Here is a 27,547-nt window from a genome sequence, read left to right as displayed (position 1 = left end):
TAGAGAAGAATGTGTATTCTGTTGCTTTGGGATGAAATGTTCTGAATATATCTGTGATGTCCATCTGGTCCAGTGTGTCGTTTAAGGCCTTTATTTCCTTGCTGATCTTTTGCTTGGATGACCTGTCTATTTCAGTGAGGGGAGTGTTAAAGTCCCCTACTATTATTGTATTATTGTTGATGTGTTTCTTTGATTTTGTTATTAATTGGTTTATATAGTTGGCTGCTCCCACATTAGGGGCATAGATATTTAAAATTGTTAAATCTTCTTGTTGGACAGACCCTTTGAGTATGATATAATGTCCTTCCTCATCTCTTATTATAGTCTTTGGCTTAAAATCTAATTGATCTGATATAAGGATTGCCACTCCTGCTTTCTTCTGATGTCCATTAGCATGGTAAATTCTTTTCCACCCCCTCACTTTAAATCTGGAGGTGTCTTCGGGCTTAAAATGTGTTTCTTGGAGGCAACATATAGATGGGTTTTGTTTTTTTATCCATTCTGATACCCTGTGTCTTTTGACAGGGTCATTTAGCCCATTCACATTCAGGGTAAGTATTGAGAGATATGAATTTAGTGCCATTGTATTGCCTGTAAGGTGACTGTTACTGTATATGGTCTCCGAGGGGAGAATTCGAGAGATAAGTGACACCATAAGACGAAACAACATTAGAATAATTGGGATTCCAGAAGAAGAAGAAAATGAGAGGGGAGCAGAAGGTATACTGGAGAGAATTATTGGGGAGAATTTCCCCAATATGGCAAAGGGAACGAGCATCAAAATTCAGGAGGTTCAGAGAACGCCCCTCAAAATCAATAAGAATAGGCCCACACCCCGTCACCTAATAGTAAAATTTACAAGTCTCAATGACAAAGAGAAAATCCTGAAAGCAGCCCGGGAAAAGAAGTCTGTAACATACAATGGTAAAAATATTAGATTGGCAGCTGACTTATCCACAGAGACCTGGCAGGCCAGAAAGAGCTGGCATGATATTTTCAGAGCACTAAACGAGAAAAACATGCAGCCAAGAATACTATATCCAGCTAGGCTATCATTGAAAATAGAAGGAGAGATTAAAAGCTTCCAGGACAAACAACAACTGAAAGAATTTGCAAATACCAAACCAGCTCTACAGGAAATATTGAAAGGGGTCCTCTAAGCAAAGAGAGAGCCTACAAGTGGTAGATCAGAAAGGAAGCTGGTTCTTTTTGAAGCAGTATATAAATGTTAGGTCGGTGGTAATAGTACTAGTAGTTTTTTCTAGTTACAAGAAGTGATGGGGAAAAACTGCCCTTTGGATAAACTTTAATTGTATTTTGTTAATCTTATAAATTTTCAATTTATTTCCAAATTTCATTTTAGTGTTTTTTTTTTAATTTCTTAGAACAAAACATTGGATTGCAATGAAGATGAGTCATTTGAAGACAAAGAACGGAATCGTTATATGATGGTTCCACCTCTGGAAAGAGGATTGAAAGTTAGTATCTATGTTTGCTTTTTGTTTTTGCTTTTTTGGGTTAGTGCTATTCTAAAAGATGCAAAGAACCTTGAAAGAAAGGATCTTAATGTGTAAACAACACAGTGATTGAGAAAAAAATGATAATTCAAAGGATCATTGCCTTTTTAATACCTCTGTAAAAAGTATTATGACATTACTTATAAATGTATTATCTAAAAATGATACCTTTTTGTAGTAGGATTCTAAATTTCATAATACTCATAAAATATATGAAGCTCGCTTTTGAAAATATATTTCTTTCTGGTCTTAACATTCATAGTATTTCTTAAAGGAGCATCAAATATAGTGACTCATAACATGTCCCAAACATGAACAGTTTGCCCTCAAATTTTCCATACAAAGCTCTCTGAAAAAGAGCTTTTGGTTTTTTCAAAGTGTATGAAGGTAATGTATAGTCCCTGTAGAATACTCAGACTGTACAAAGAAATATTTAAAAGAAGCTAATAATTACTTATGAGTCCACTACTGAGATATAACCCATTTTAACAACTTTGACATGTATATTCTTGTAGATTTTTTAATGAACATATGCAAATTTACATAGAAATGTGATTATAAGATCCACGTTCTTTTGTAACCTGCCTTTTTTCATTCATAAAATATTTTTAAAAGGTTTTGTTTATTTATTTGACAGACAGCAGTAAAGGGAACACGAGCAGGGGCAGAGGGAGAAGTAGATTCCCTGCTGAGCAGGGAGCCCGACTCTGGGCCTGATCCCAGGACTCTGGGATCATGACCTCAGCCAAAGGTAGACGCTTAACAACTGAGCCACTCAGGCACCCCTTTCATGAAAATTTTTAAGTATTCTGAAAAGTTCAAAGAACAACACTGTAGTTATCTCTAGTCCTCATGTGGATTTAACTATTTGTACTTTTGAAAAAAATTCTATCTTTCTCATCTGTGCTTTATATGCATATGCATGTGTGTATGTACATTTTTGCAGAACCATTTGAAAATTGCAAATATCATAACTTCACTCCTATGTATTTTAGCAGGGATTGCCTAAAAAATAAGGACATTCATTTATGTAAACACACCATACTATTATTACAGTTAGAAAATTAATAATAATCTCTTACTCTTATTTACTCTTTCCATATTCCGACATCTTTAATTACCACAAAAATGTTTTTTACAGATGCTTTTTTTCAGGATCTAGTCAAAGTTTACACCTGCACTTGATTATTATATGTCTTCTTGGTCTTTTTATCTAGAATAATGCCTTTCCCCACTTTCTTACGATGATACTAATGAGGAGGCCAGGCCAATTGTCCCTTTTTGTGGATTTGTCTGTTTCCTTGTATGTCATTTAACTTTTTCCTCTATCCCAGGCAAACTTTTTTTGTAAAGGGCCAGATAGTAAATATTTGTACTTTGTAGGGTTCTGTAAGAAATTTTTTGCAACTATTTTAATTATGAAAGTGAATTTACTAAATGCTTATTAAACAGAAATATTAATGTGGTCAATAGATAGTAAGATATCATAGTGGGCATAGAACCATAAAGGAAAAGACCAATACATTAAAAACTTTGATTCTCTGGACAAAATAAATCATATAAAAAGACAAGTTGTGTAAATAGAAATTGTAACAAGAGACAAAGGATGGACTTCCGTAATGTAGATATGCGTTCTGAAATAGTATTCTCAAGAATGTAAAGTGGCTCAACCTCAACATTTTATTATTGCTAATTAAAATGTGAATTGGACATATCTTTTTACGCTCGCAGTTTTACTTCTAGAAATCTGTTCTAAGGATATACTTGTACAATGAACAAAGACGATTTTTTAGGAAAGTTTACATAGTATTTAAGGATGACAAAATGCAGTTATTTTAAATATCCATCATTAGGTGTTTGGTAGATCAGTTATAATATACTTGAAGTATGGAATAGCATGCGGCTGTCAAAAAACAGTAGATCTTTATACTGATTTAGGAATGTTGCCAAAATCATTTATGAAGTATGACTTTCAGAAATTCTACCTCTACTAATGTAGAGGTAATGTAGAGGTAAATTAGGTAATGTGTTACCTAATTTATTTAGACCAAGTATTCTGATAAAAACCAGTTAAAATATTAGTTGAAATATGTTTTTAAAATTTCCCCTAAAAGCTTCGAAATGCTGAAAATATAAGAATAAATTATCAGGCCAATCTGTAGAGGCTGGAACCCAGAGAGAACCAGAGAACACTATTAATACTTTTGCCCTGGGAGCATTTGTGTTTAACTGAAAGCAGTAGTACTCTAGACAGCTGGCAGAAACAAACATACAATCCTTTCTCAAAATACACATTTTATCCTAGGCCTCTTAGTAATTTTTCAAAGAAAATGAACCACTCACAGAATAACTAAGCACATAAATAAGACATTGTGAGCAGTTATCCCCAGGAAATAACCAAATAGCCTATCTATGAACGAAAAATACATTGAAATAAAAAAGTCTCATCAGCTGAGTTGTAAGAGTTCACTCAAAGAGATTCAGAGCAAAGAAGCAAATCAAACTGTGTTACAAAAATTACTAGGAGTGCATGTGCTGAGATGAGCACTGGTTGTTACATGCAGCTAATGAATAATTAAATACTGTATCAAAAGCTAATGATGTACTATACGATGGCTAACTGAGCATAACAAAAAAATAAAGATAAATTAAAATCCCCAAAAAAGTACTCAGGAAGTAGCACAGACTCATAGAAGTAAAATAAGAAAGGAACACAGAGAGAAGGCAGGAGCATATGGAAGGGGTAAGTGAGAATTTCATGTCCGTTTTGTTTCAAGTATCCATCCACATGTTATCACTAGCTCCCAATTTGCATAAAAATATTTCCAAACATTAGTAGCCCTTTTATTTTATTTTTATTTTATTTTTAAAGATATTTGTTTATTTGAGAACAGGTTGGGGGGTGGGTAGAGGGAGAGGGAGAAGCAGAATCCCCACTGAGCAGGGAGCCCGACATGGGACTCAGTCCTAGGACCTGGAGATCATGACTTGAGCTGAAGGCAGATGCTTAACCAACTGCGCCACCAGGCACTCCTGGATGGTCTTTTAGGGATTAACAAGTCTACCCCTCCTCCCCCATTTTACATATTAGGAAACAAATAACCAGAAAGGTTAAGGGACAGGCAGAGCTAGAACCAGTGTCTGTTTCACTGTTGTTTCCCTTATGGAATTTGTTTTCCAGCAAGTTGGAAGGGAACCAGTTGGAGAGGAAAAGGGGAAACCAGGACCTTAGAGAAATTTGTGCACATGTACAGGAATGTTCACGGCAGCCCTGTTTGTAATAGTCCATGCATGCCTGGACATAATCCAGATGTCCATCAGCAGGAGAATGGAAAAGCGAGCTGGTGTGGTCATAATGATATTATGCTACAGAGCAGTGAAAGTCACAGACTACAGCTACTAGTGACAAATGGGATGACTAAAAACCTAGCACATACAGAATGACTTCATTCATAAAAGTTTCCAAAGCAAACCACAAAAACCTAAAAATATTCTTTAGGAGATATAGTAATGGCAAAATTATGAAGACATACTAGAAAGTTACCTTAAAAGGCTAGGGTAAAAGCTCACACCCTGTCCTTGAGCCATTCTCATTGTTGGCAGGGCTGGCGGCACAGCTGTGGGCCAGTCAGGGTCCTATTAGACCCTCTCTGCCCTGGGGCAGGGCATTAGTGTGGGTAGGCAGAAGCCTAGAGTCCCACCAGGTGGGGAGAGGAGTCGACTATTGTGGAGGTATTTGTCACATGAGTTGGAGAAGGTGAAGAATGGGGTACAGAGTGTGATAAGGGTCTAGACCAGGGGTTAACAAACTTTTCCTGTGAGGGGCCAGATAGTAAATATCTCAGGCTTTGCAGCCCACATAGTCTCTGTCACAACTCCCCCACCTAAAATAATGCAAATGAATGAGTGTGGCTGTGTTCCAATAAAACTTTATTCCCACTGAAAAAAATAAAAGGCTAGGGTAGTGTTGCCTCCATCGAAACAAGAGAAGTCCCTGACTGGTCAGCGCCCATGGGCAGCTGACTACATATGGTTACCTGGGTAACTCCCTGGGTAGTTTGTAAACTCTTTTTTTTTTTTTTTTTTGTATTATGCCTTTTCTGTGTGTATGAGAGAGATCACAGTAAAAAAGACCAAAAAAACAAGGTTTGTTGTCCTGCAGTGCAGTATGCTCCTGTATTTGGTTTGGGATAGGTTTTATTTGCTTGTTTGTCATGAGAAGAAAGCAAGGATTCCTTAACCTACACAGAAAGGTTCTGGAAAGGTAAACAATCTGTTGGCTATGCAAATGGAATTGAGGGTCTAGAAAGAGAAGTTGAGAAGTATTTTTATGCTGTTTAAATGTTTCATCATATGGTTATTTTTATAGTTTTATAACAAAACTTCACAGCATAGAATATTTACGTAGTCTGGTGATTCACCGTTCAGTCCTGGAATGGGGCAGGGGGTATTTTGAGGAGAGTAGGGAAGAGAGAACACAGATTATTTTTGAGGGTGCCTCCACTGTCAGTTTGCCCACATATTCCTCTCTTCTACTCCCTGCCCCTCCAGGATTCTCCCATTTGGCTCTCCCCCTCTGATATGTACAGCTCCCTTCCCTAAGTCATAAATTACTCAGCGAATGAGTGTGAGTAATGGGGAGCCCGCAGAAATAGGTCAACAGGTGAAGTTTTAAAATGCTAGTTAGATACTTTACATGTTTTGGGCAATGAGATAAGATATAATTCAGTCTTCATTTTCATGCTTCTGTTCACCAATAAAAAGAAAAGGAATTTACCTGACTGAAACTGTAATTTGAAAGAAAGGGATTAAGAAACAGGATGTGTTTTGTGTTTTCAATCTAGAAAATCATGTTAGATTAAAAGCTGGACTAATACTTGAACAGTTTCAGATATCCATCTGAAATGAAATCGCTTGTATTAGTTCAGTGACATGACTATATTTTCAGTAGCAAAATACATTTCATGAATGTTTTGTCCTTGGTAGTGAAATCTCTTGATCTGGTGTAGTAAAAACAATGGATTGCTCCCTGCCCAGTTGAGAGCCAATCTTTGTTTCCTGTAGTTAAGAGCCCACCTTAATGCTGAGTTTATTAGCACAAAAATAAACTTGTGACAGTTTGGGAGCTATGTGTTATCTTTAAAATTTGCTCTAAATGTTATATGAACAGGATTAAATAGTATCAAAAGTGACCATTTCTACTCATAATGATGTCTGTGCCTTTTGAAGCAATAACTATTTCAACAACAAGAAAAATAGTTTACCTGTGGGGGTAGGAGTGTTGGTAGCCCTTGATTTTTAGTCCTATTGATTAGGCATCCATATTTATATCGATTGATTACTTAATTCAGTGGGGAAATGCATGCTAACATGTTGGCATTCTCCCAGTTGGGTACATAAACTCTATTGCAGTTTCTGGCCGTGTTCGTTTCCTTTATAATTACTTAACATTTGTGAAGAAAATAGTTTTGCTCTGAGAAGTATTCTCTGCTTTTCTACAGAAAAATGAATTTAATAAGCAAATTTGGAGAAAGTACTTTCTGGATTAATGGTATTGTCAGATTTCATTTGAAATGTCTCTGACAATGGGTTTTCTTTCTACTTTACAGGTTGGTTTCACTTGTATTCAGGAATTGCAGCAGCATCTCTTGCTTAAGGAAAAAATTATTTCAAAATCTTACAAAAGTTTAATAAACCTGGTTCAAGGGAAAGATGATAGTACATCAAGTGCAGAGAAGGTAAAATTAATCACGTGACCATTTTATCATTTTATGAATTAAAAAATCTGCAAGCTATTGAAGTGTTGCTTTAATTGGAATATTTGGATATATTAGAAAATGCCATTCAATGATCCAAGAAGCAAAGTGGCAGGCATTATAATGCTAGACTTCTGTGACTTGAAAATATTTGATTAATGAGCTAATATTTTACCAATTTGCTAATTATTCTGTAGGCTATTAAAATCTCAGTTATCGGGAACCTTGGGGAACAAATCCTCCTGTTCAAACGATTTTATTAAACTTTTTTATTTGTATGATTTGCATAGAAATTACCCGTAAGTGAATTATGTATTTTCTCACTCCTTAAACAGAATATGCAGAGTATTATTCAGCCTTTCATTAATGAATACATAATTTCATCAGTATTCTAATTGTTCTTTTTGTCTGTTGCAATGTTCATTTCTAAGGGTATTTATTCCTCTGGTTAATGCCCCTAAATTGCTCTGCTTTTTTAGTGTTTATTTCTGCTTTTTATAATTTTACTCTCATTTTCCTTGTGGTTGTCAGGGTAGGAACCTCTTTAAGTACCTTGCATTTGCTTATATCAGTACAGTAATGTAGAAAGTTAGCAAAAGCTCCCTTGACTTCATAAAAAAAATAGTATTTATGCACATTAATTCCGTACAGAGAAAGACAGCATAGCAAAGTTACATTTAAATCAAGAAAAGCTAGCATTGAGAGACTTACTCCGGTAAGTTTCTTTCCCTCAAGTCAAGAGCTTAGTGCCTAGCTCTGATTTCCTTCATAGTAGTCTACCCCGTGTGTCTGTATTTCAGTCTTAACAATGTGAGGACTTGGGTCCAAAATATGATTCCGTTAATGTAAGAATCATAACAGAAGCACATCATGTTGCTTTTCTGTGTCACAGTTCCAGTCTTTTGGGAAAGCTCATGAAAGTCATTTTTGAAGTCTCCTGTCCCTTCACTAACTTAGCCCAACTCTTTTGCCAACATTATTATTATTGTTGTTATTAGTTTTATTGAGCAGGAGAGAGAGAGGAAGGGCAAAGGGAGTGGGAGAGAATCTTAAGCAGACTCATGCCTAGTGCATAGCCCAGCATGGGGCTTGATTTCACAGCCCTGAGATCATGACCTAAGCCAAAATCATGAGTTGGATGCTTAACCGACTAAGCCACCCAGACTCCCTGACTTTGCCAATATTAGAAAAGAGGAAGAAATGTTTAGAAGTTACTGCACTGAAACTTCTGTCTGCAAGGCACCATTTGGGGCTGTTTATGTGTTTAATTTTAAGAACAATACTGGCAGGTAGCAAAAATTTCCCCAGGTTTCAGATGAAAGGCCTGCCTCAGGTCACAGTGACCAGCTGAAGCATCAGATTCCTAGGAAGTTGTTTTGTCCACTAGAATGTAAGTGCTCTTATCTTTTCAGTAATTGCTGCCCACTTAGAGGAGCAATACAGAGTAGTGGTTAAGATAGAGCATGGGCTCTGGAACCAGTTTGTTTTCGTTCAAATCCCAGCTCTGCCACTTGCTAGCTGTGTGACTTTGGGCAAGGTACTTAGCTTCCTTGTGTCTTGTTTTCCTTATCTGAAAAGTGTAGATAATAATACCAACCCTAGGGTACTAGAGGGGTTTTTTTGTACAGGTTAAGCAAGTTGAAACATGAACGGCATTGAGAACAGTGCCTGACACATACTAAGCATTCAGTAAGTTTTGTGAATTATCATGATTATTACTCCTCCTCCTCCCACCATTTCAATTGTTACTACAAATCCATCCGTGCATGGAAATGAATGAGTATGGCCTGGACTTTAAGGATACAATTTTAGCCGTAATTGATCATCAGTCCAAAGAGAACCAGTTTTATTTGTACAAAATTATACAGTTTTAGGTTTAGTACAAGTCACTTTAATAATGATTGGATTTTTTTCAGCATGCCTGGGACACAAACTGTCATATTTTTTTTCGAAATGGATTCCAAGTTTATGTCTTTCCTGGCTCTGTGTTGGATACCTCATCTTTTTTTTTTTTTTAAGATTTTATTTATTTATTTGACAGACAGAGATCCCAAGTAGGCAGAGAGGCAGGCAGAGAGAGAGAGAGAGAGAGAGAGGGAAGCAGGCTTCCTGCGGAGCAGAGAGCCCGATGCGGGGCTCGATCCCAGGACCCTGAGATCATGACCCGAGCAGAAGGCAGCAGCCCAAACCACTGAGCCACCCAGGCGCCCCTGGATACCTCATCTTATTTCCAATCAGGCCATGCTTCCTGATCTGAGTAGATAGTTAATTACATATAACGTGTATAGATTTCGTTTTAGTGATTTATATATAATCTGCAATGTAAAATACTATAGAAGGCAGTTTAGTTTAAGATACATAAGCTATAAGACCTAACTACAAAGTGACTTACATTATTTTTGTAGTTTTGCCACATGTGGTAGTATTTTTGGTAATCAGTTATTTAACATATTTTTCTATAAGGCACATCTTTTTACTCTTTGTGGTCAAGAAGAAAATCCTGTCTGTACCTTTGATGAAAAGATACCAGACAATTTTCAAGATTCAGAACAGCTAGTAGAGAAGATATGGTATCGTGTAATAGATGACAGCTTAGTTGTTGGAGTGAATACCCCATCTTTGAAGCTGTAAGTATCATGATAACATTATCTTGATGGTCTAGAACAGCACTACCCAACAGAAATACAATATAAGCCGCAGAAGTAATTTTAAATGCTCTAATTAGCCATATTAAAAAAAGTAAATAGAAACGGGTGAAATTAATTTTCACAATATTGTATCCCAAACAGTATCATTGCTGAGGAATACACAGTGTTCTATATTAAAAAGCAGATTTTATTCAAATTATTTAGGGGAGTATAGAATGCAGGTTTTACTTTAGATTTATTTGCCTTCTAAACTATTACCAAGATAAACTCTTAAAAAATGAGTACTTTTTTTCTTGTTTAAAAAGAAAAGGGGGAACCTCCCTCAAAAATAAAATCCAGCATTATTTTACCATTCCTTCCTCTTGAGAAAATTATTTTCCTACAGTTCAACATATTTACAGTGTTTCTACTTTCCTATTTCAAGAAAAGTGCTATTGCAGGATCTTTAAAAATGTGTTTGGTTTATATACTTGATTTTCTGATATAGTTTTACAATGTTTCCTAGGAAAAGAGAGAAATTTTGTTATTGTTTGTGTAACATTTAATGATCTTTTTGATTTTAAAGAATGAGCTTTTAGACTCAACTCAACTCTGGATTTTTTACAGGTCCCTGAATCATGTGGCTTTATCACTGTTATTGGATCAAGCTCATAGCTTCAGCTGTCGGCTTATTAAGTGTCAAAATAGGGTGATCAAATTGAGTAGGGATTTTTTCCCAGTACCATGCTCACTGCCATGTGAAACAGGATCACATGCAAAAAGGATCAAGTTGACTGTTGACAGTGAGGAGGAAGAGGGAGAGGAAGAGGAAAAGGAAGAGGAAAGCTTTGTTTGTGAACAGTCATCTGAGAAAGAGTGTGTACAGGTCATTACTGCTGTAACATCTCTTTCACCACTTTTAGTGTTCGGTAGTTTTTGTTGTACTGTGCTGCTACAAATTAGGGAGAGGGAAAACGGTAACTCTTCTGAAGCTCGTTACATTCAGTGTGGCAGACTTTTTTTAAGCCTAGAAGACCTTTCAAGTAGGCAATACCTGCTGATATTTCCAAAGAAGAAACCTATAGGTAATTTTTGTTGGTACTTCTTAATCATATGTCTAATTGAATTAGAAAATTTTAAGAACTCTTTTTATGTGATAATGGACAGTTCAATGACAGAGCTTGTGACGTGTTTTCCTTGTAGAACACATGGAAGATCTGTTTGCACTTCTCACAGTGTTTAAAAAAACTTGTTTTCAAATCACATCATCCAACTATTCTCTGAATTCAATGAAGACGTGGCTCCAGGAATACATGAAATGTGAAGATATCAAAGAATTTCCAGAAATTTGCTTTTGCAAGATGCCAGGGAGTTTCTATGGGACACTCTTCCAGTGGAAACAAAAAACACCATTTGAAGGGATTTTAATCATCTATTCCAGGTAATGCATACCAAATTGGAATACATCCAGAGAAGTTAGTGCATATCCGTGTGGTCCAAGAGCCATTTCCACAGTAGAGATCTTTGTCATTGTGGGACATGTCCAGGTCATTGCCTGGTATAGCCTCAGTAGACAGGTGGCCTCATGTGGAAACTAAAGCTGTTTTATCCTGATGTTTGTTTTTGGCTTTTTTTTTTTTTTTGGTTGATTAGGGCCTGGTAGTTCTTTTAAGATGATTTCCACTTACCTTTCCCCTTCAGTGACATTTTAAAAAACCTAATATTAATCTTATTACTCAGAGAAAAAAAATAATCAGGAAGCAAGTGATAAACATTAACTGACTTGGTATAGGATATGTATATTTGATTGCTACAGACTGAATTATGTCAGAGTTCTCATGCAGGCATTATTGGTTCTATTCATCATGAGAGTATTTATAAATGAGTATTAATTACTACAGTAAGTTGTATACAACTGCTACATGCTGTCCCAAGTTTTGTAATATTGTGTTTGGTTTTTTATTCCAGGAATCAAACAGTTTTGTTCCAGTGCCTTCATAATCTCATCAGAGCTCTCCCTATAAACTGTTTCTTCAAAAATCTAAAATTTGGAAGTGTCGATTTCCTAATTAATCACTTGGCGTTAACTTTGGAGAAGGAATTGGTTACCCATCGTTCTCTTTCTTCTGCCTTAGTTAAGGTTGAAAACAACTTGGTGCAAAGTTGTGAAGCAAGCAAAGAAAAGAGTAGTGGTGTGGCGGCTTTATCAGACAGAGAGGAAAACGTCCATCCCTACAGAAAAGAACTACAGAGAGAAAAGAAGCGAACGTTGGGGACAGACCTAAAAGTGAGTGGTGCCCTTTATAGAGAAATGACTTTGAAGTTAGCTGAGGTTCAGCTGAGATCAGACCTTGCTGCACAGAAACTGGCTGGTTTATAATTATAGTCTTAATTTGATTATATTTTAAAATATGTTTTCTCTATCAGGACATTTTGGTTCCAAATTTGTTTTCATTTTACATTATATGCCTCCTCTGCAAAAATAAAGATTGAGGCCTGTAGAATTGTAGGTACTGATGCAAGAAATAGCATGCCTCAGTGCAGCAGTTCTCAACTGGGGCCATTTTGCTTTCTTCTTTCCACTCTCCCTACCCAGGGGCATTTGGCGGGATCTGGAGACATTTGTTTTGGGTCGTGAGAAGTAATTGGGGGTAGGGAGGGTGAGGTTGGGGTGCTATTCGCATCTAGTAGTTGGAGACCAGGGATGCTGCTAAATATTCTACTGGGCCCTGGGAAGCTCCCAGAGCAAAGAAGGATCCTACCCAAAATGCCAGTAATGCCAAGGTTGAGAAGTCCTGCCTTAGAGTTACCACTTGAGTGAAGGCAGAAGTGATCTAACAGTACTTTGGTCTAAATCTTCAAACAACTTAAATAGTCCTTTTATTGTGTCCTGTTTAGTAAAAACCTAGCATATAAAAATTAGCTTCAAACAGATAAACAAGGTTAGAAGGATTCACAAGTTTCTGTAAACACCAAGCTCCTGTGGAAATTGAAATTGCAGAGTGGGTGAGACCGTTAAAATGAAAATCTTTGAACCCCTTGGTAACTTAAATTTTGTTAGAGAGCTTCTCTGAAATTGTGTAAGTCTATAGGAATATGAAAGTTTTAGGGCATTTCTCTGAAAAGCACATTTCTTTCAAAAAGCTAAGCATACCACATGGGCCGCTATTTGAAAAAAAATGAAAATGCCTTTAAGCCATTTGTAATTTCAACTCTGGGCAAAGCTAAAATATAGAATTCTAACTAAAATAACTTAAAGAATCTGATGCTCCTTAGAGACTGAGAAATTTAAAAATAAGTGGAAATTCACTTAACAGTTAAAAAGTGATTGTTAAGGGGTCCAGTGAAATATTTCAAAGGGGTAAAAATGTAACCTATTCTTTTTTTTGAAAAATAAGAATGCTGGAGTTATAAGAGGGTATCAGTAGAGGGGAAGACACAAAAGGATAGGTCCAAGAGGAATGTTTCTGATTATTTTTGCTCTAAAATCCTTAAGTGAGATGGAAGTTTTGATCTGAGTTGAAAGAAACAGATAATTATAGAAAGTGGCATTTCATGCTCACAGCTCTGAAGTGCTGATTCCCGCCATGCCTTCAAAATGCTCATACTTAATGATCTGGTGTTGCAGATGGGGTTTAGGAAATATAGGTTATTATTTTCCTGTCTTGCTTTTTATGATTGTCTTTATAATATGCTACCTCTTGTTTTAGTAGTCCATTATAGATGGAGATAGAACCTTATAGCTCTAGTTCTTTGAAACGTCAACAGAAAAGATTTCAGACTTTCTGGAAATGGTATAATTTCAGGATTAATTATGGAGATCTGGAAGCAGTATGTGTCAGTAGGTACATTGAAACCACCTGTGACATATTCTGAAACAACAACCATGTATGAAATATAGGAACTAAATTGAAAAATGGAGGTTGTCAAAAAGTACACAAAACTTAATTGTAATAGTTTATCTGTAGGAAAGTTAGGATAACACAAAAAAGTATGTTGCTGATTTTTTATCTATAAAAGCAACCAAAAAGTAGTCATCTATATACAGCAAATAACCTCTTTGCAAGTGAGTTTTGTACTCCGGTATATTTTTCCTGTTTACTACCAACAAGAACAGCCAAAGTTTGAGGGAATGTTGCCCTTGCCACTCTCTCGTGATTCAGTAGTGTTTGCGCGTACCCGTAGGCACATTCCTCTGACCACTGTCCTCATCGTGATTCTGAGTTTCCCCTCAAAAACATGCTTCTCCCAAATCCACACTCAAGTGAAAATGAGTTGTTTTAGAACAAGAGCACATCACAGTTTTCGGACACAAAACTTTCTGTTGTCCCCCTGATCTCTTAACTAAGGAATGCATGCAAGCCAGCTTAGGTATGATGTTATTCTGTTCGGTGAGTAGGTCGAGGGTGGAGGAAGAAATGTAACATTTATTAATTTCAACTATATGCCAGACAGTAGTAAGCTTGAGACACACATACATGCAAATGTCCATACCCATACATACGTATGGCTCCACCCGTACAGCAGCCCATAAAGTGTAATTACTAGTATTGTCTCCAGTATGAACAAAATGTTAGACCAAATTAAGAGGGTTCACGCAAGCAAGTTAATGCTATATACCCTTGTTATAAAGATTTTCAAAATGAGCAGATCCTTTTAGAATTCTAAAACTATATAAGTGAATCTTTTATTGTCCTGATAACATCTCTTTATACTATATATACTCAGTTTTCACAGATTTAAAAGAGATCTAATGAACTTACTTCTCTTCCTGCTCTTTCTGATAAAGGCAGAGTCAGCTGTCCAGATTAGGAACCTATGTGATGCTTTCTCTCTTGCCTAAAACTTGGACAGTTCCAAATATTGAGAGGTATCCTTTCTCTTCCTTATATTCAAACTTGCGGAACATTATTTTCCATTCTAAGAATTTGAGAGTGAAAACTATTCCTTAGGTAACCCCATCTGGACAAAGTTAGGCTTCTGCTTCCAGAGCCAGTATGGTGTAACAGAAAGAATGCTGATCCAGAAACTGTATTTAATTGAATCCTTTGGTTCGTTCTGTTTTCCCTTTTTGAGTTGCCTGGATCTGTTACTTGAGTTGCTTTCTGCCTCAGCAAAATAACCCTCTCCTATAAAATCCTGCCATGTTGAATATCTTCACTGTGCCATTGGTCCGGCCCCTTTCTGGGATCTTCTTTCAATAATCCTGACTTGCCTTTTTATTGAGTAGGGTAACAGGCATTATCAGACAGTGAGTGGTCATAAGGGCAGAAAGTCAGAAACCTACTCTGCCCTCACTGGCCCCATTTTTTGTGCATAATCAAAACCAATGTAATGGTCCTGAGTTCTGCTAGGCAAATTATTTAGCATCTGAGCTTTTTTTTTTTTAAAAGATTTTATTTTTATTTATTTATTTGATAGAGAGAGATCACAAGTAGGCAGAGAGGCAGGCAAAGAGGGAGAGGAGGAAGTAGGCTCTCTGCCAAGCAGAGACTCAATCCCAGGATCCTGAGATCATGACCTGAGCCGAAGGCAGAGGCTTAACCCACTGAGCCACCCAGCGCCCCTAGCATCTTAAGCTTTATCTTTAGTTATCCAAGTCCTCACAGCAGCTGTCACTTACCGCAGAAGTACAAGCGGTGTTACGGGCCGGTAAATCATGCCATTAGTAACCAGCTAGAACATTTAGCACTAGATGTCCAGTCAGTCAGTCAGGAATGGGAAGGAAGTGTAAGGTGCACTGTTGATTGCCTTTTCCACATTGATTTCTTCCTTTTCTTGTATCGGAACTCTCATTTTGTGCAAGAAACTTCTTTCTACAGCTCATCTGACTGGGAAAGTAGACCCTACCCCCAGTTGCAGAGGTTAGTCCTGAAGAGTATAAGCCAGTTAATGTAAGATATTTGCCTGGCAACTGTGACTGCTCTGGGGTGAGCTCAAGACCTAAATTAGGCCTAATTGAACTGAGGGCCTAAAACAATTTGGGTTTTGGGAGAGGAAGCAGCTTTTCAGTCCTGTGGGGAAGTGGGTGGCCCTAATTTAAAAATCACAGGAAATTAGGCTTAGAATTAATCTGATATTACAGCCTGCAAAATTGTTTTATTGTGCTGCTGAATCAAACCTAAATCCCACCCTTTCCTGGGACCACTTATTACTTCAGAAAAAAAAAATCCCCTCTAACACAAATCAAGGTTTTGGTTAACTGCACTTGAAAACATTTCTCGCTGCTAGACATGGGGAAAAGAATGCCAGAGAACAGAATTGACTGTTGGACCTGTGGACTCCCAGGACAGGAACAGGTTACTGCAGCAACAGGATGCTTGGGCTTGCTGAAAGAAGAGTGGGAAAGAGCTTCCTATTCCTTTCCTTTCTGGGCAGTGGCTCCCTGGCCTTCCTTTTCGATTTTTTTTAGTTTAACTCATTTTGGTCTGTACCTGATAGTAGTTTATATCTGAGATAGGCTTTAATTTTTTTTTATTAAATTGATTTATTTACTTTCAGAAAAACAGTATTCACTATTTTTTTCACCACACCCAGTGCTCCATGCAATCCGTGCCCTCTCTAATACCCACCACCTGGTACCCCAACCTCCCACCCCCCGCCCCTTCAAACCTCTCAGATTGTTTTTCAGAGTCCATAGTCTCTCGTGATTCATCTCCCCTTCCAATCTCCCCCAACTCCCTTCTCCTCTCTAACTCCCCTTGTTCTCCATGATATTTGTTATGCTCCACAAATAAGTGAAACCATATGATAACCGACTCTCTCTCTGCTTTACTTATTTCACTCAGATAGGCTTTAATTTTTAAAAAATTGTTTATCTTTTCTCTCTTCCTTAGCTGAGCTTCCCTCTGGTATTACACCAGGCCACTTGCTCAATGATGCCTTCCTCAGTGGATTAGAGATTTGTGTCAGATTATTTAACCTTTGTTCATGTTTCCTGTTTTATTTTAATCAAATTTTGCTTTTTATTTTTAATTTGTAGAAAACTTTTAATTGAACTGTAGTGGACAAGAAGGTAAGATTATACATGTAAGGACCATATCTAGTGTGTTTATAATCCTAGCTGTATCCTCTCCAGTAGGAAGAGAATAGTCTTCATCAATTTTGACTTTCTAAGAGTCTTTGTGCTAGGAAAAACAGATTTGATATGATAGGACTGTTTTGGAAACAGAGTAGTACTACTATACCAAATAGATGCACAGCATTACTAATTTAGAGCTTGTACCTTTTTCAAAGGTAACAAATAAATGTACTAGAACATGAACAGTTGCCTTTTAACATATGCTAAGGAACAGAAGATAACCCTTTCTAACATCATTCATTTCAACCTCATAACAACAACAACAAAACCATGTGAATTTTTAGTGTAGTTTTTGTAAGCCCAATGAAATGTTTTAAGGTTTAGAATTACTACGTAATTTATTTATGCCAAGTGCAATAATAAAATCCTCTTATCAGTTATCCCAACAGGAAACAAATATGCTCTCACACTTGAAAGATTCTGGTAAATGTGTAAAATCTTTGGGAGTTGGGGCAGGCAATAGTACCTGAAGGGAGCCAGGACCAAATGTATTCTTGATAATCTGCAAAATTCTCAGAGAAAGTGAACAGGTAGTACATGTGTCGAGCCAGAATAGGGGAGGTGGGGTTTGGTGTGCAGATGGTCTGGTGTTTCCTATAGCTGGTGTCACCTGGAAGGGAAAAGAATTAGCCTGCAACTATAAATAGTAGGAAAAATAATTCTAACTTATATGGTTTATAAAGTCAGTTTGTAATAGAACAGTGCCATGTCCTCTGACAGTTTTATATGAACAAAACACAACTATTGTTAAAAAAAAGATTTGAAGATCACATTGAAATTATCTCTGAGGAAGAAAAGATTATAAGAAATGCACAATACAACAAAAATATAAATTTGTTCATATAATTGAAATATCAGGCAAAATGTGGTCCATGTTATCTTCAGTCCTGTGATGGACAAGTTCTTAGAGTTAATTGATGGCCCTCGCTGAGTTTTATCTTTTGGCTGCTTCCCTCCAATTATATCTAATACCCGAGTCTCTCTTTCCTAGTTCCTTTCAGTTGTCTTTGTTAGAACCATCGCTCTCCAGAAATATTGCAATTTACCATTGCTCCGTCATATTTGGGGGTTCCTTAAGTGAAAGTGTCAGTTCTTTAAATAATCCGTAAGTAACTTCTTTTTGAGCTATCTCTAGAAGGTCTTAAAATTCTCTGTTTATTGTTGGCAGGGAATCACTGTGGTGGAGAGTGGAATTGCAGGAAAAGTTGTAAGCTTTCTAGCCTAGAAAACTTAGGTCTTTGTTCCGTATGACTACTACATCACTTAAGAAGAAAAGGAGTGGGATTCTATTTTCTTTTTTAATTGTTGCCATGCTTTAATCCTTCCAAATGATGTGCCAATTAGAAAACATTTCACCTCTTTCAAAATATCAGTGGTGTATGAAGTGGAAGAGGATATAGAGATTTTCATTCAGTCATGTGTTTATTGACATTTTTATTGAATACATTGTCATGCCCAGGTGTATAAGCAGGTGCTGAGTATATAAAGATGAACACGAAACCTTTTTAGGTTTGTTTTTTTTTTCAAAGATTTTATTTATTTATTTGACAGAGAGAAATCACAAGTAGACAGGCAGGCAGAGAGAGAGAGAGAGAGAGAGAGAGAGAGGCTGAGCAGAGAGCCCGATGCGGGACTCGATCCCAGGACCCTGGGATCATGACCTGAGCCGAAGGCAGTGGCTTAACCCACTGAGCCACCTAGGCGCCCCAGCCTTTTTAGGTTTTAAAGAGCTTGCAAACTTAATTGGAGGGACAGTGACATAGAGTCGCATGTTACACTGAGATAATTCCTACAAGTATACCCAGGGTTCCATGGGAATAGCCCTGTAAGGCAGTGTGCCCTTGAGGGGCACCGTCTGAGAGCAAGAGTTCTTAGTTTAGGGGAGCAGGACTTTTGGGAATCTGATTAAAAACTGAAGGTGTTCATGTTGGAGGTAGCTGTGGATTAAAGTGTTGTTGTAACATAACAGAATTTTGCCTGAATCAGGGATCATCTGCTAGACCTGTTCATACCCCATAAAGGAAGGTGCAGAGAGAAACGTATATGTGAAGAAGTTCAAACCAGAGCACTTGGTTCAGTGCAAAGGGGTCTAAAGTAACTTAAATCATGCAGTTTCGAAATTCTTATTGATTGAAAAACTGGCCTTATCGGTGAACCCATAAAATAATTATATCCCAAACCGTTTTTTATTTTAATTTTTTTAAAGATTTATTTATTTATTTATTTATTTGAATGAGAGAGCGGGAGTGAGCGCTAGTGGGGCGGGGGGCGGTGAATGGGGGAAAGGAAGAGGAGAGAGAATCTCAAGCAGACTCCCCACTGAGTGCAGAGCCCCAGGTAGGGCTCGATCCCACAACCTGGAGATCATGACCTGAATTGAAATCAAGAGTTGGTTGCTTAACTGACTAAGCTACCCAGGCACCACTCCAAAACCCTTTTAGAAACAAAAGGAACAAAACAAGTTTGTTCTGAAAATTAAAATAATATATCCATGTAGGTTAAAGCAAATAGTTTCCTTAAATTGATTATCTGAATGATTTTATCTATTTTATTGCAGTAAACAATAACATTAAATTTATGGTCTTAATCACTTTTAATTGTACAGTTTAGTAGTGTTAAGTATATGCACATTGTTGTGCAACAGATCTCTAGAAGTTTTTGATATTGCAAAACTGAAACTGTGCCCATTAAACATTAAATCTCCCTCCTCCTCTCCTCTGCCTTTGCTCCACACTGATAATTCTCAGCAGTTATTATACGTAGGAATCTCCTGAGGACTTCGTGGAGCAATTTGCTGATCCTATGCCCCGCCCCAAAGATTCTGATCCAGTTGTTCTAGGTTCTGCCTTGGGCCTTGGCAAAGGTGTAAAAGTCCAGGTGATTGTGATGTAAATCCAGGGTTGAGAGCTACCACTTTACTGGAAGCAGTGAATTAACTTGACCATTTCAGGGGGCATATCTTCACAGATTTTTCTTTGTCAGTGCATCTTTCTCTTAACAATGTAATAACCCATTGTTTCTCAAGCTTTAGTGTACATATAAGTCACCTGGGGATCTTGTTCAACTCTGCATTGGGGTTCAGCAGGTCTAGGGTGGGGCCTGACGCTACAGGTCTAACGAGCACAGAGATGATGTTGATGCTGCTGATTCATGGACGTCACTCGTGGTGGAGGGTGATAAGCCACTCTATCTTATTGTCAAAGTCAAGGCTTGTATGTTGGGGAAAATTCAAGTTTTCAAAATACAGTGTTGTTGTTATTCCATATGTTCTCACAGTCTGTTGTGTTTTTTTGAGTGGTTAAATACAAAGTGATCTCTCTCTGCTGGCATTGTGCTTCCATTGATATAAATTCTGCGCAGAAGTATTGCCTTACCTTATCTGTGTTCCAGCATCTTTGATGATGAAGCGAAAACCAAAGGATACATAAGACTCTTACTTTCTTCTTTGACATTTTCCAATTTAGATTATCTTCCATGCCTGAGGTCCATAATCATTGTGGAAGGATATCTTCTCTTTAATTCCTAATAGTGAAAATTACCCTGAACACTGAACAATGGAAAGATGATGATTGTACAGTGCCTAAGGGCACCCCTTATTCATTAGGACTTATAGTGAAAGAATACCCAACTCAAACCAAATTTACCAGTGAAAGAGATGTCCTGGTTATAACTGGTGGGTGGTATGCAGGCTTGAGTTGATTTGGTTTAGCAGGTCAGCAGGATATCAGGGATGTCTCATCTTTGTTCTAAGGTTGGCTCCCCACACAGTACAGAAAGGCTGCAAGACTTCCAGAGTATACATCTGCACATCACTCTATCCAGAAAGAACTTACAGAGAGCAAGGAACCTTCTTTTCGAAAGGGAAATCTTGCCTCGTGACTTACTGCCCACTTTAGTCACACATTCAGTCCCACAATGGTCTATGGCCATTTGAATACCCTGTATGGATTGGCTTAGGCCTGGGTTATGAGAAGGAGACATTTCACTATTTACTACTACTTAAACGTTTTTATATAAACATTTGTTAAAGCTTGAATTTGTGTTCCCCAAAAAGATACATTGACGTTCTAACTCCCCTCCCATCCTGATACCATAGAGTGTGACTTTGTTTTCACATCTGCAGTCACATTGCAGACATGATTAGTTAAGTTGAGATGAGATCGTAGTAGGGTGGGTCCCTAATCCAGTATAACTGGTGTCTATAACTTGCAAGATGTGAAGACATAGGAAGAATGCAGTGTGACAACATAGGCAGAGATTGGATTTATGTAACTGCAAGCCAGGGGCTTCCAAGGATTGTCAGTGAACCATCAGAAGCTAAGGACTCCTCTACAGATTTTAGAGGGAGCATGAGCCTGCCTACTACTTGATTACAGACTTCTAACTTCCAGAACTGTGAAACAATATGTTCTGTTCTAAGCCACTCGGTTTGTGACATCTTGTTTTGGCAGCTCTAAGAAACTAATACCAGACTTATTATCCATTACATTTGTTTTAAAATTAAAAAAAAAAAATCATGGGTACTTTGGAGGAAGGTGGATCGGTCATTGTGAAGGCCATGAAAAAATAGCAAGATGTTTGTATAGGAGTAAAGGCAGATGGTTGTTGGTGATAAAGATTTGGTCAGTCCGTCTTCCTAAATCTTAATTTTACTAAGTTTTTCCCCTCCATTTTCATTGCTACCCCTTCATTCCATGCTACCATTATTTCTCACCTGGATTATTTCAGCGCTTTCCAACTTGACTCCAGGGTTTTACTCTTGTTTCCTTCCAATCCTGTTCTCCAAACAGTAAACAATTGTCAAAGTACAAATCTGATCAGAAAAGCCCCTCATCACCTTTCCATTCTTTCAGTGTTCATTCAGTAGCTTCCCATGTTACTTTTAGAATAAACTCAGAATTTCTATGTGGCATGTTAGGAATATGGTGTATCTAGCCTACCTCATGCACTTAGCTAGGATTCTCCTTCTGTTCCTGTGGACACTAATCACTGACGTCCTATCGTTTCTTCAAACACAGCATTTGGCTTTCTACCTCAAACTGCGCATGTGCTTTTCCTATTACCTGTGCTGCTTTCTCTTCAGTCTTACTCTCCTTCACCTCACGTTCAGTCACCCTGCAGATCTCAGTTCTTAATTTGCTTCTTCATGAACTCTAACTCTCCAGGACCAGGTCAAGTCCCCCTGTATACAATTTTGTAGTATACTATATTTCTTTCCAGCGACTGTAATTATAATTTAATCACTAAGTAATTATAGGCAGGTACTGTGCTTAACTCCAGTTTGAAATCAGGGCTGTTAGCTCCAAAATGTAAAACCTCATACTCTTAACTTCCTTACGGGCAAAGTCCATTTTCTGTCTCAATCAACTTTATATCCTGTCTAGCGTAGTACTATGCATGTAATTGGTACTTAACTAATATTAGTGTAATTTTTTAAAAAAGAAAACATAAATAAATGAAATGTAGTTGTAAGAAATTTAAGTGAAGAGCCAACCAGGAGTGTGTTTGTGTGTGTATGTGGTAGAGGGGAGGATTTCCATGTTCCCATGTTACATTGAGATTCTTCAATCAGTGGTTCTAGACTTTGATCACGTAAGCAGGTGTAATTTTAGAAATGGCAGTGATCAGCATAGATTTGTCAACTTTTTGTTTTGCCAGGTAAGGATATACTAATGACATTCCACTTCAGTGAGGAAAATATGGTCTTAGGAAATCCAAGTAGCCACCTGTGAAAGGGGAGAATGAGCCTATTACCAGGATTAATTTGATACAGATCGAAGTTTTAAGCATAAAGAAAGAAAACAAAAGCAAGTTGTATGAAAAGCAAGGGATGCCTTCCAGGTTAACCTGGAGTGGGAGAAGACTTATCAATGTATTCCACAAAAATCAGAAGCCCTAAAATTTGTTCACATTAAAAGAAAGTCAAAACATCTTTATTTCAAAAAAAAAAAAGTCAAAAGACAGCAGTGGAAAAACATTATTTGTGACATTTCTCAAAGATGAATATTCATAATACAGAGGAAATGTCTTGAAAAATGATAAGAAAAGACATCAATAGAAAAGGGAACAAAGAAACTTTAAAATGAAATTAATAGAAAAGGAAATGCAAATAAACATTTAACAACATGTGCAACTTCACACAGTGGGCAAAACACAAAGTAAAATAGCATTGAAAAAACTGGACTTTCATGTAACAGTGAAATGAAATAGGTTGCCACAGGCCCACTCTCCTGTTAGGCAAAACTGGATACATTACAAAGATCACATTTTAAAGGTTGCAGAAAGCTGTGGAAACAAGGACTGGATAGATTAAAAATACAGAAAAGGGGAAGTTGGTTCAAAGTGACTTGATATTTCCAGCCTTTTGTTTACCTGTGGATCAGGCTTGGTCTAGGCAAAGGGGTTCTGCTTGGGGACAGAGAAGTCAGCAGTCTTTTTGGAGTTGCATAGTGCTATAGTGATGAATTGAAACATTAAGGAGGGTTAAACGCACATAATTTTGATTATGTGATATTTTCATAGTTCTGTGGCTACACAAGAAAGAGGGCAGCCAGCACAAAAACTTCTAAAAGGAAGACTGAAATCTCTTTCAATTGTACACTGCTTCCAGGGAGGGGCTTTGCTTCAAAGACATGGCTGGTTTCCCCTTCAAGACATTTGCCAAGTTTTGAAGTTGAACGAACTAGGAAGCTTAAAGGGCTAAGCTATAAAGTTCCGAAGGTCAGAACCATCTCTTCTAGGGCTGAGATCTGTACTTCCAGAATCTACGAACAAGAACAGACCAGAAGTAGATTGAATCTTACTAAATTTGTAACCGGTCTCTGATCAAGCTCAATTTCCAACTGTATTGAGCTGATTAACTACTCAACCTAACTGCCTAATGAAATAAAAGGGAAACCTTTTCCATGGAACTTCTGTGGTTCTTCTATACATACTATCTGCCACACAATAAAATAATATCTACATAAGCAAAGAGGCAAGACTGTATAGTAATTAAGAAAAAAAAGATACAGATCCACAGGTGTTGCTGATACTGAAGTTAGCTGCTAAGAACTCTATACTCAAAGTACAGGAAAAAGACAAAATACATGAAAGGATGGAAAATGTAAGACAACTGGAATCTATAATCAAATAGATTAGAACTGAAAAATGCAGTATCTGAAATTTTAAGAAGTATGAGTTTAGCAATAGAGGGGACATAGCAGGGTGTGGAATTAGTGAACTGGGTTATGGGCCAATAGAAAATGCTCAGACTGAGCAGAGGAAAAAAGGTGGAAAAAAGAAGAGAGACAGATGAAACATACTCAAATTCATGTAATTGAATTCCAAGAAGAAAAAGAGAGATTGGGACAAATGCATTATTAAAAGACCTGAGAATCTATTCCAAACTGATGAAAAGATATCAACCAAGAGATTCAAGAAACTCAAAAACTCCAGATAGGGGGAAAAAAAGTAGGAAACCACATGTGAATTGTGGAATAATAGCTGATAAGCAAAGATAAAGTCAATTAGAAAATCTTAACAGTAGTTAAGAGCAGAACAACAGTATAACTGGCAGCCAGCTGAAACAATTGAAACCAGAAAGCAATGGAATTTCATTTTTAAACTGCTTATAAAAAATAACTGAGTCTAGAATTCTATGTGTAGCAAAAATGTGCTTCAAAAATGAAGATAAAGACATAGAGAATTTATTGCTAGCAGGCCTATACTAAAAAAAATATTAAACGGATTTCTTCAGGCAGGACCAAAATGAAACTATATAGAAACAAAAATGTGGGAAGGAATGAAGACCATAGGAAAAGATACAATGAGCAAATTATATATGAATAAATATTGTGTAAAACAATAATTGTCATTCTTGAGTTGAAATCATTTGTAGAACTTAAATGCCTAACAATAAGATGACATCACCAAGATGGTGGAGTAGGATACCAAAGTCTCCATCCCCACAGAAAGAACAACAACTGGACAGCTATCCGCAAGTGAAAATAGCTCCAAAAGAGCTCAGGAGTCCACTTAAGAAGCTTCAGCAATACAGCTGCCCTTCACCTGCATGCTGCCGACCTCATTTCTATCACCACTTTCCACTGCTCATTGCGCACAGTTGACATTCCCACAGCTAACCCCTGCAGCCATATGCTTGCACAGCAACAGCTGCTTGTGTGCCAGGAGCTGGTCCCAACCCCTGTCATAGGCCTACACCACCTCATGCACTAGTGGCTAGCCCCTGTAGTTGTTCACTTGTATGTTGCTTGCTTAAACTCCTATCTCTGATCCTCACTTCTGTGTGTGTGTTTGTCTAGGACTAGTTCCTATAGTAGCATGAGTGCACATCAAGAGCCTCAAAGCTGCTTGGGTGCCTGGGCTGGGCCTGACCCTGTCACAGGCCTATATCAACATATATGCCTGCAGCCAGCCCCTGTAGATGTATGCGTGCACGTTAGTGGCCCTAATTCCTTTTACTTGACCTTGCTGCCATGCGTGTACATTTGGCTAGCCCCCGCAGTTATGCAAGGGTATGCTAAACACCCTGGGAACCTACAGATGCTTCTGTGTCCACAGTAGGCCCTGGCCTCTGAAATTGGCCTTGGCCCTTGCCAGTGCTTAAATGCTAGCAACTGGCCCCTGCCACCAAACAGGCACCTGTAGCCATTTCCCACAGCTGAGCATGTGCACACCGTCAGCTCTGGTCCCTTGCCTCTGGACCTGAAGGTTCTACCCCAACACCCATTGCAGCCATCACAGACACCTTGCATATCTTACTGCAAAGGATCATACAGTTATCATTGTGGAAAACAGCTGCCTGAGCTGATAAGACAGCACACACACCCCCAGACCCAGAGGTACCACATGCCCCCAACTTGGAGTCCCATACCACTAGACCAAGAGCCACAACATGCTCCAACGTGTCCTGACCCACAGGCAAAGGTTTTTCTTAACAAAAGTCAATTCATAAAGTCTGGAAGAAGTGATTGTTTCAAATGTGCGGACAACATACCACAAGGCTACATGGATTGCTGTGAGTCAGGGAAACATGACAACACCAAGTACACAATAAGATTTCAGTAACTTATCCCAAAGAAATGGAGAGCCATAAATTTCCAAAGAATTCAAAATAATTGTTCTAAAGGAGCTCAGAGAGTTACAGAAGAACTTAGAAATTTTTAAAAAATCAGGAAAACAATAAAGTAACAAAATGGGAAGTTCAACAAAGAGATAAAGCACTAAAAAGACCAAATAAATTTTGCAGAGGAATAAAATGACTGAAATTTTAGAAATGGAAAAGAAAGCTTCAGTAGCATGCTCAAGCAAAAGGGGGGAAAAATCAGTGAATTAGAAGATACACCATTTGAAATTATCCAGTCAGCAGAGAAAAAAGAGAAAAGAATGAAAAAAGCCTATGGGACTATAAAACAACTTTAAGCAAAGTAATATTCATATTATAGGATCCTAGAAAGAAAATAAAGGAGCAAAAAGCTTATTTAAAGAAATAATGGCTGAAAACTTCTCAGACCTGGGGAAAGATATGGACATACAAATATAGGAAGCTTCAAGGTCCCCAATCAGCCAAGTGAAGAATTCACTGAGACACGTTATAATAAAACTGTCAAAAATCAAAGACAGAGAACATCTTGAGAGCTGCAAAAGAAATTTCTCACATACGAACCCCAGCCCCAGGTTAAGGGAACCTCCCTATAAGACCTATGGCAGATTTCTCAGCAGCAACTCTGCAGATCAGGAAAGAGTGGGATGATATATTCAAAGGGCTAAAAGGAAAAAACCAAGAATACTTTACCCAGCAAAATTATCCTTCAGAAATGAAAGTTTGGACTAAACTAAAGTTTGGACTACAAATGAAAAAATGGGCTAAATATAAGTGGATCATTACATTCCTAGACAAACAAAAACTGAAGGTATTCACCACTAACAGACCTATCTTACAAGAAATGCTACAGGGAGTTCTTCAAGTTGAAAGGAGAGGATACTAACTAGTAAGATGATATCATATGGAAGTGTAAAACTTACTGGTAAAAAATATATAATCAAATTCAGAATGTACTAATATTGTAATAGTGGTGTACGAATCACTAATAACTAGTATAAAGGTTAAAGGACAAAAATATTGAAAATAACTGTAGCTACAATAATTTGTTAATGGATACAAAATATAAAAATATGTAAATTGTGACACCAAAAATATAAATTGAGAGAGGGGTAGTAAAAAATGTTGAGCTTTTGTGTGCAAATTAAGTTGTTATAAGCTTTAAACTGACTGTTGTAAAATGTTTTATATAAGCCTCATGGTAACCCAAAAGCAAAATCTTATGATACAGAAAAAGACACAGAGAAGGGGGAGTCGAAGCATATCACCATAGAAAATCATCAAATCACAAAGGAAGAAAGCAAGAGAGGAAGGAGCAAAGGATCTATAAAACTCCCAGAAAACAGTGGTGCAAATGACAATAGTAAGTCCTTCTTATCTATCAATAATTATTTTAAATGTAAGTGGACTAAATTCTCAAAAGACAAAGTGGCTCAATCAATAAAAACAAACAAACAAACAAA

At 37.5% G+C, this 27,547-nt stretch overlaps 1 protein-coding gene across 1 annotated transcript in view; it reads left to right on the top strand.

Annotated features, from left to right (window-relative positions):
• The window catches only part of FANCB (FA complementation group B), a 39,549-nt gene extending 17,075 nt beyond the window's left edge, over positions 1-22,474 (top strand). Inside the window, exons 4-9 of the mRNA XM_059158085.1 lie at positions 1,386-1,478; positions 7,127-7,255; positions 9,737-9,900; positions 10,528-10,985; positions 11,104-11,341; positions 11,869-22,474. Of these exons, the coding sequence (XP_059014068.1) occupies positions 1,386-1,478; positions 7,127-7,255; positions 9,737-9,900; positions 10,528-10,985; positions 11,104-11,341; positions 11,869-12,280 (1,494 nt within the window). The 3' untranslated portion in view covers positions 12,281-22,474. The remainder of the gene's footprint in view (positions 1-1,385; positions 1,479-7,126; positions 7,256-9,736; positions 9,901-10,527; positions 10,986-11,103; positions 11,342-11,868) is intronic.
• Positions 22,475-27,547: the final 5,073 nt, after the last annotated feature.

This window comes from Mustela lutreola, chromosome X, assembly GCF_030435805.1.
Source record: "Mustela lutreola isolate mMusLut2 chromosome X, mMusLut2.pri, whole genome shotgun sequence".
In the NCBI taxonomy this organism is placed as follows: Eukaryota; Metazoa; Chordata; class Mammalia; order Carnivora; family Mustelidae; genus Mustela; species Mustela lutreola.
The sequence above is the reverse complement of the archived record's forward strand: the minus strand, read 5'-3'. Positions and strand labels throughout refer to the sequence as shown.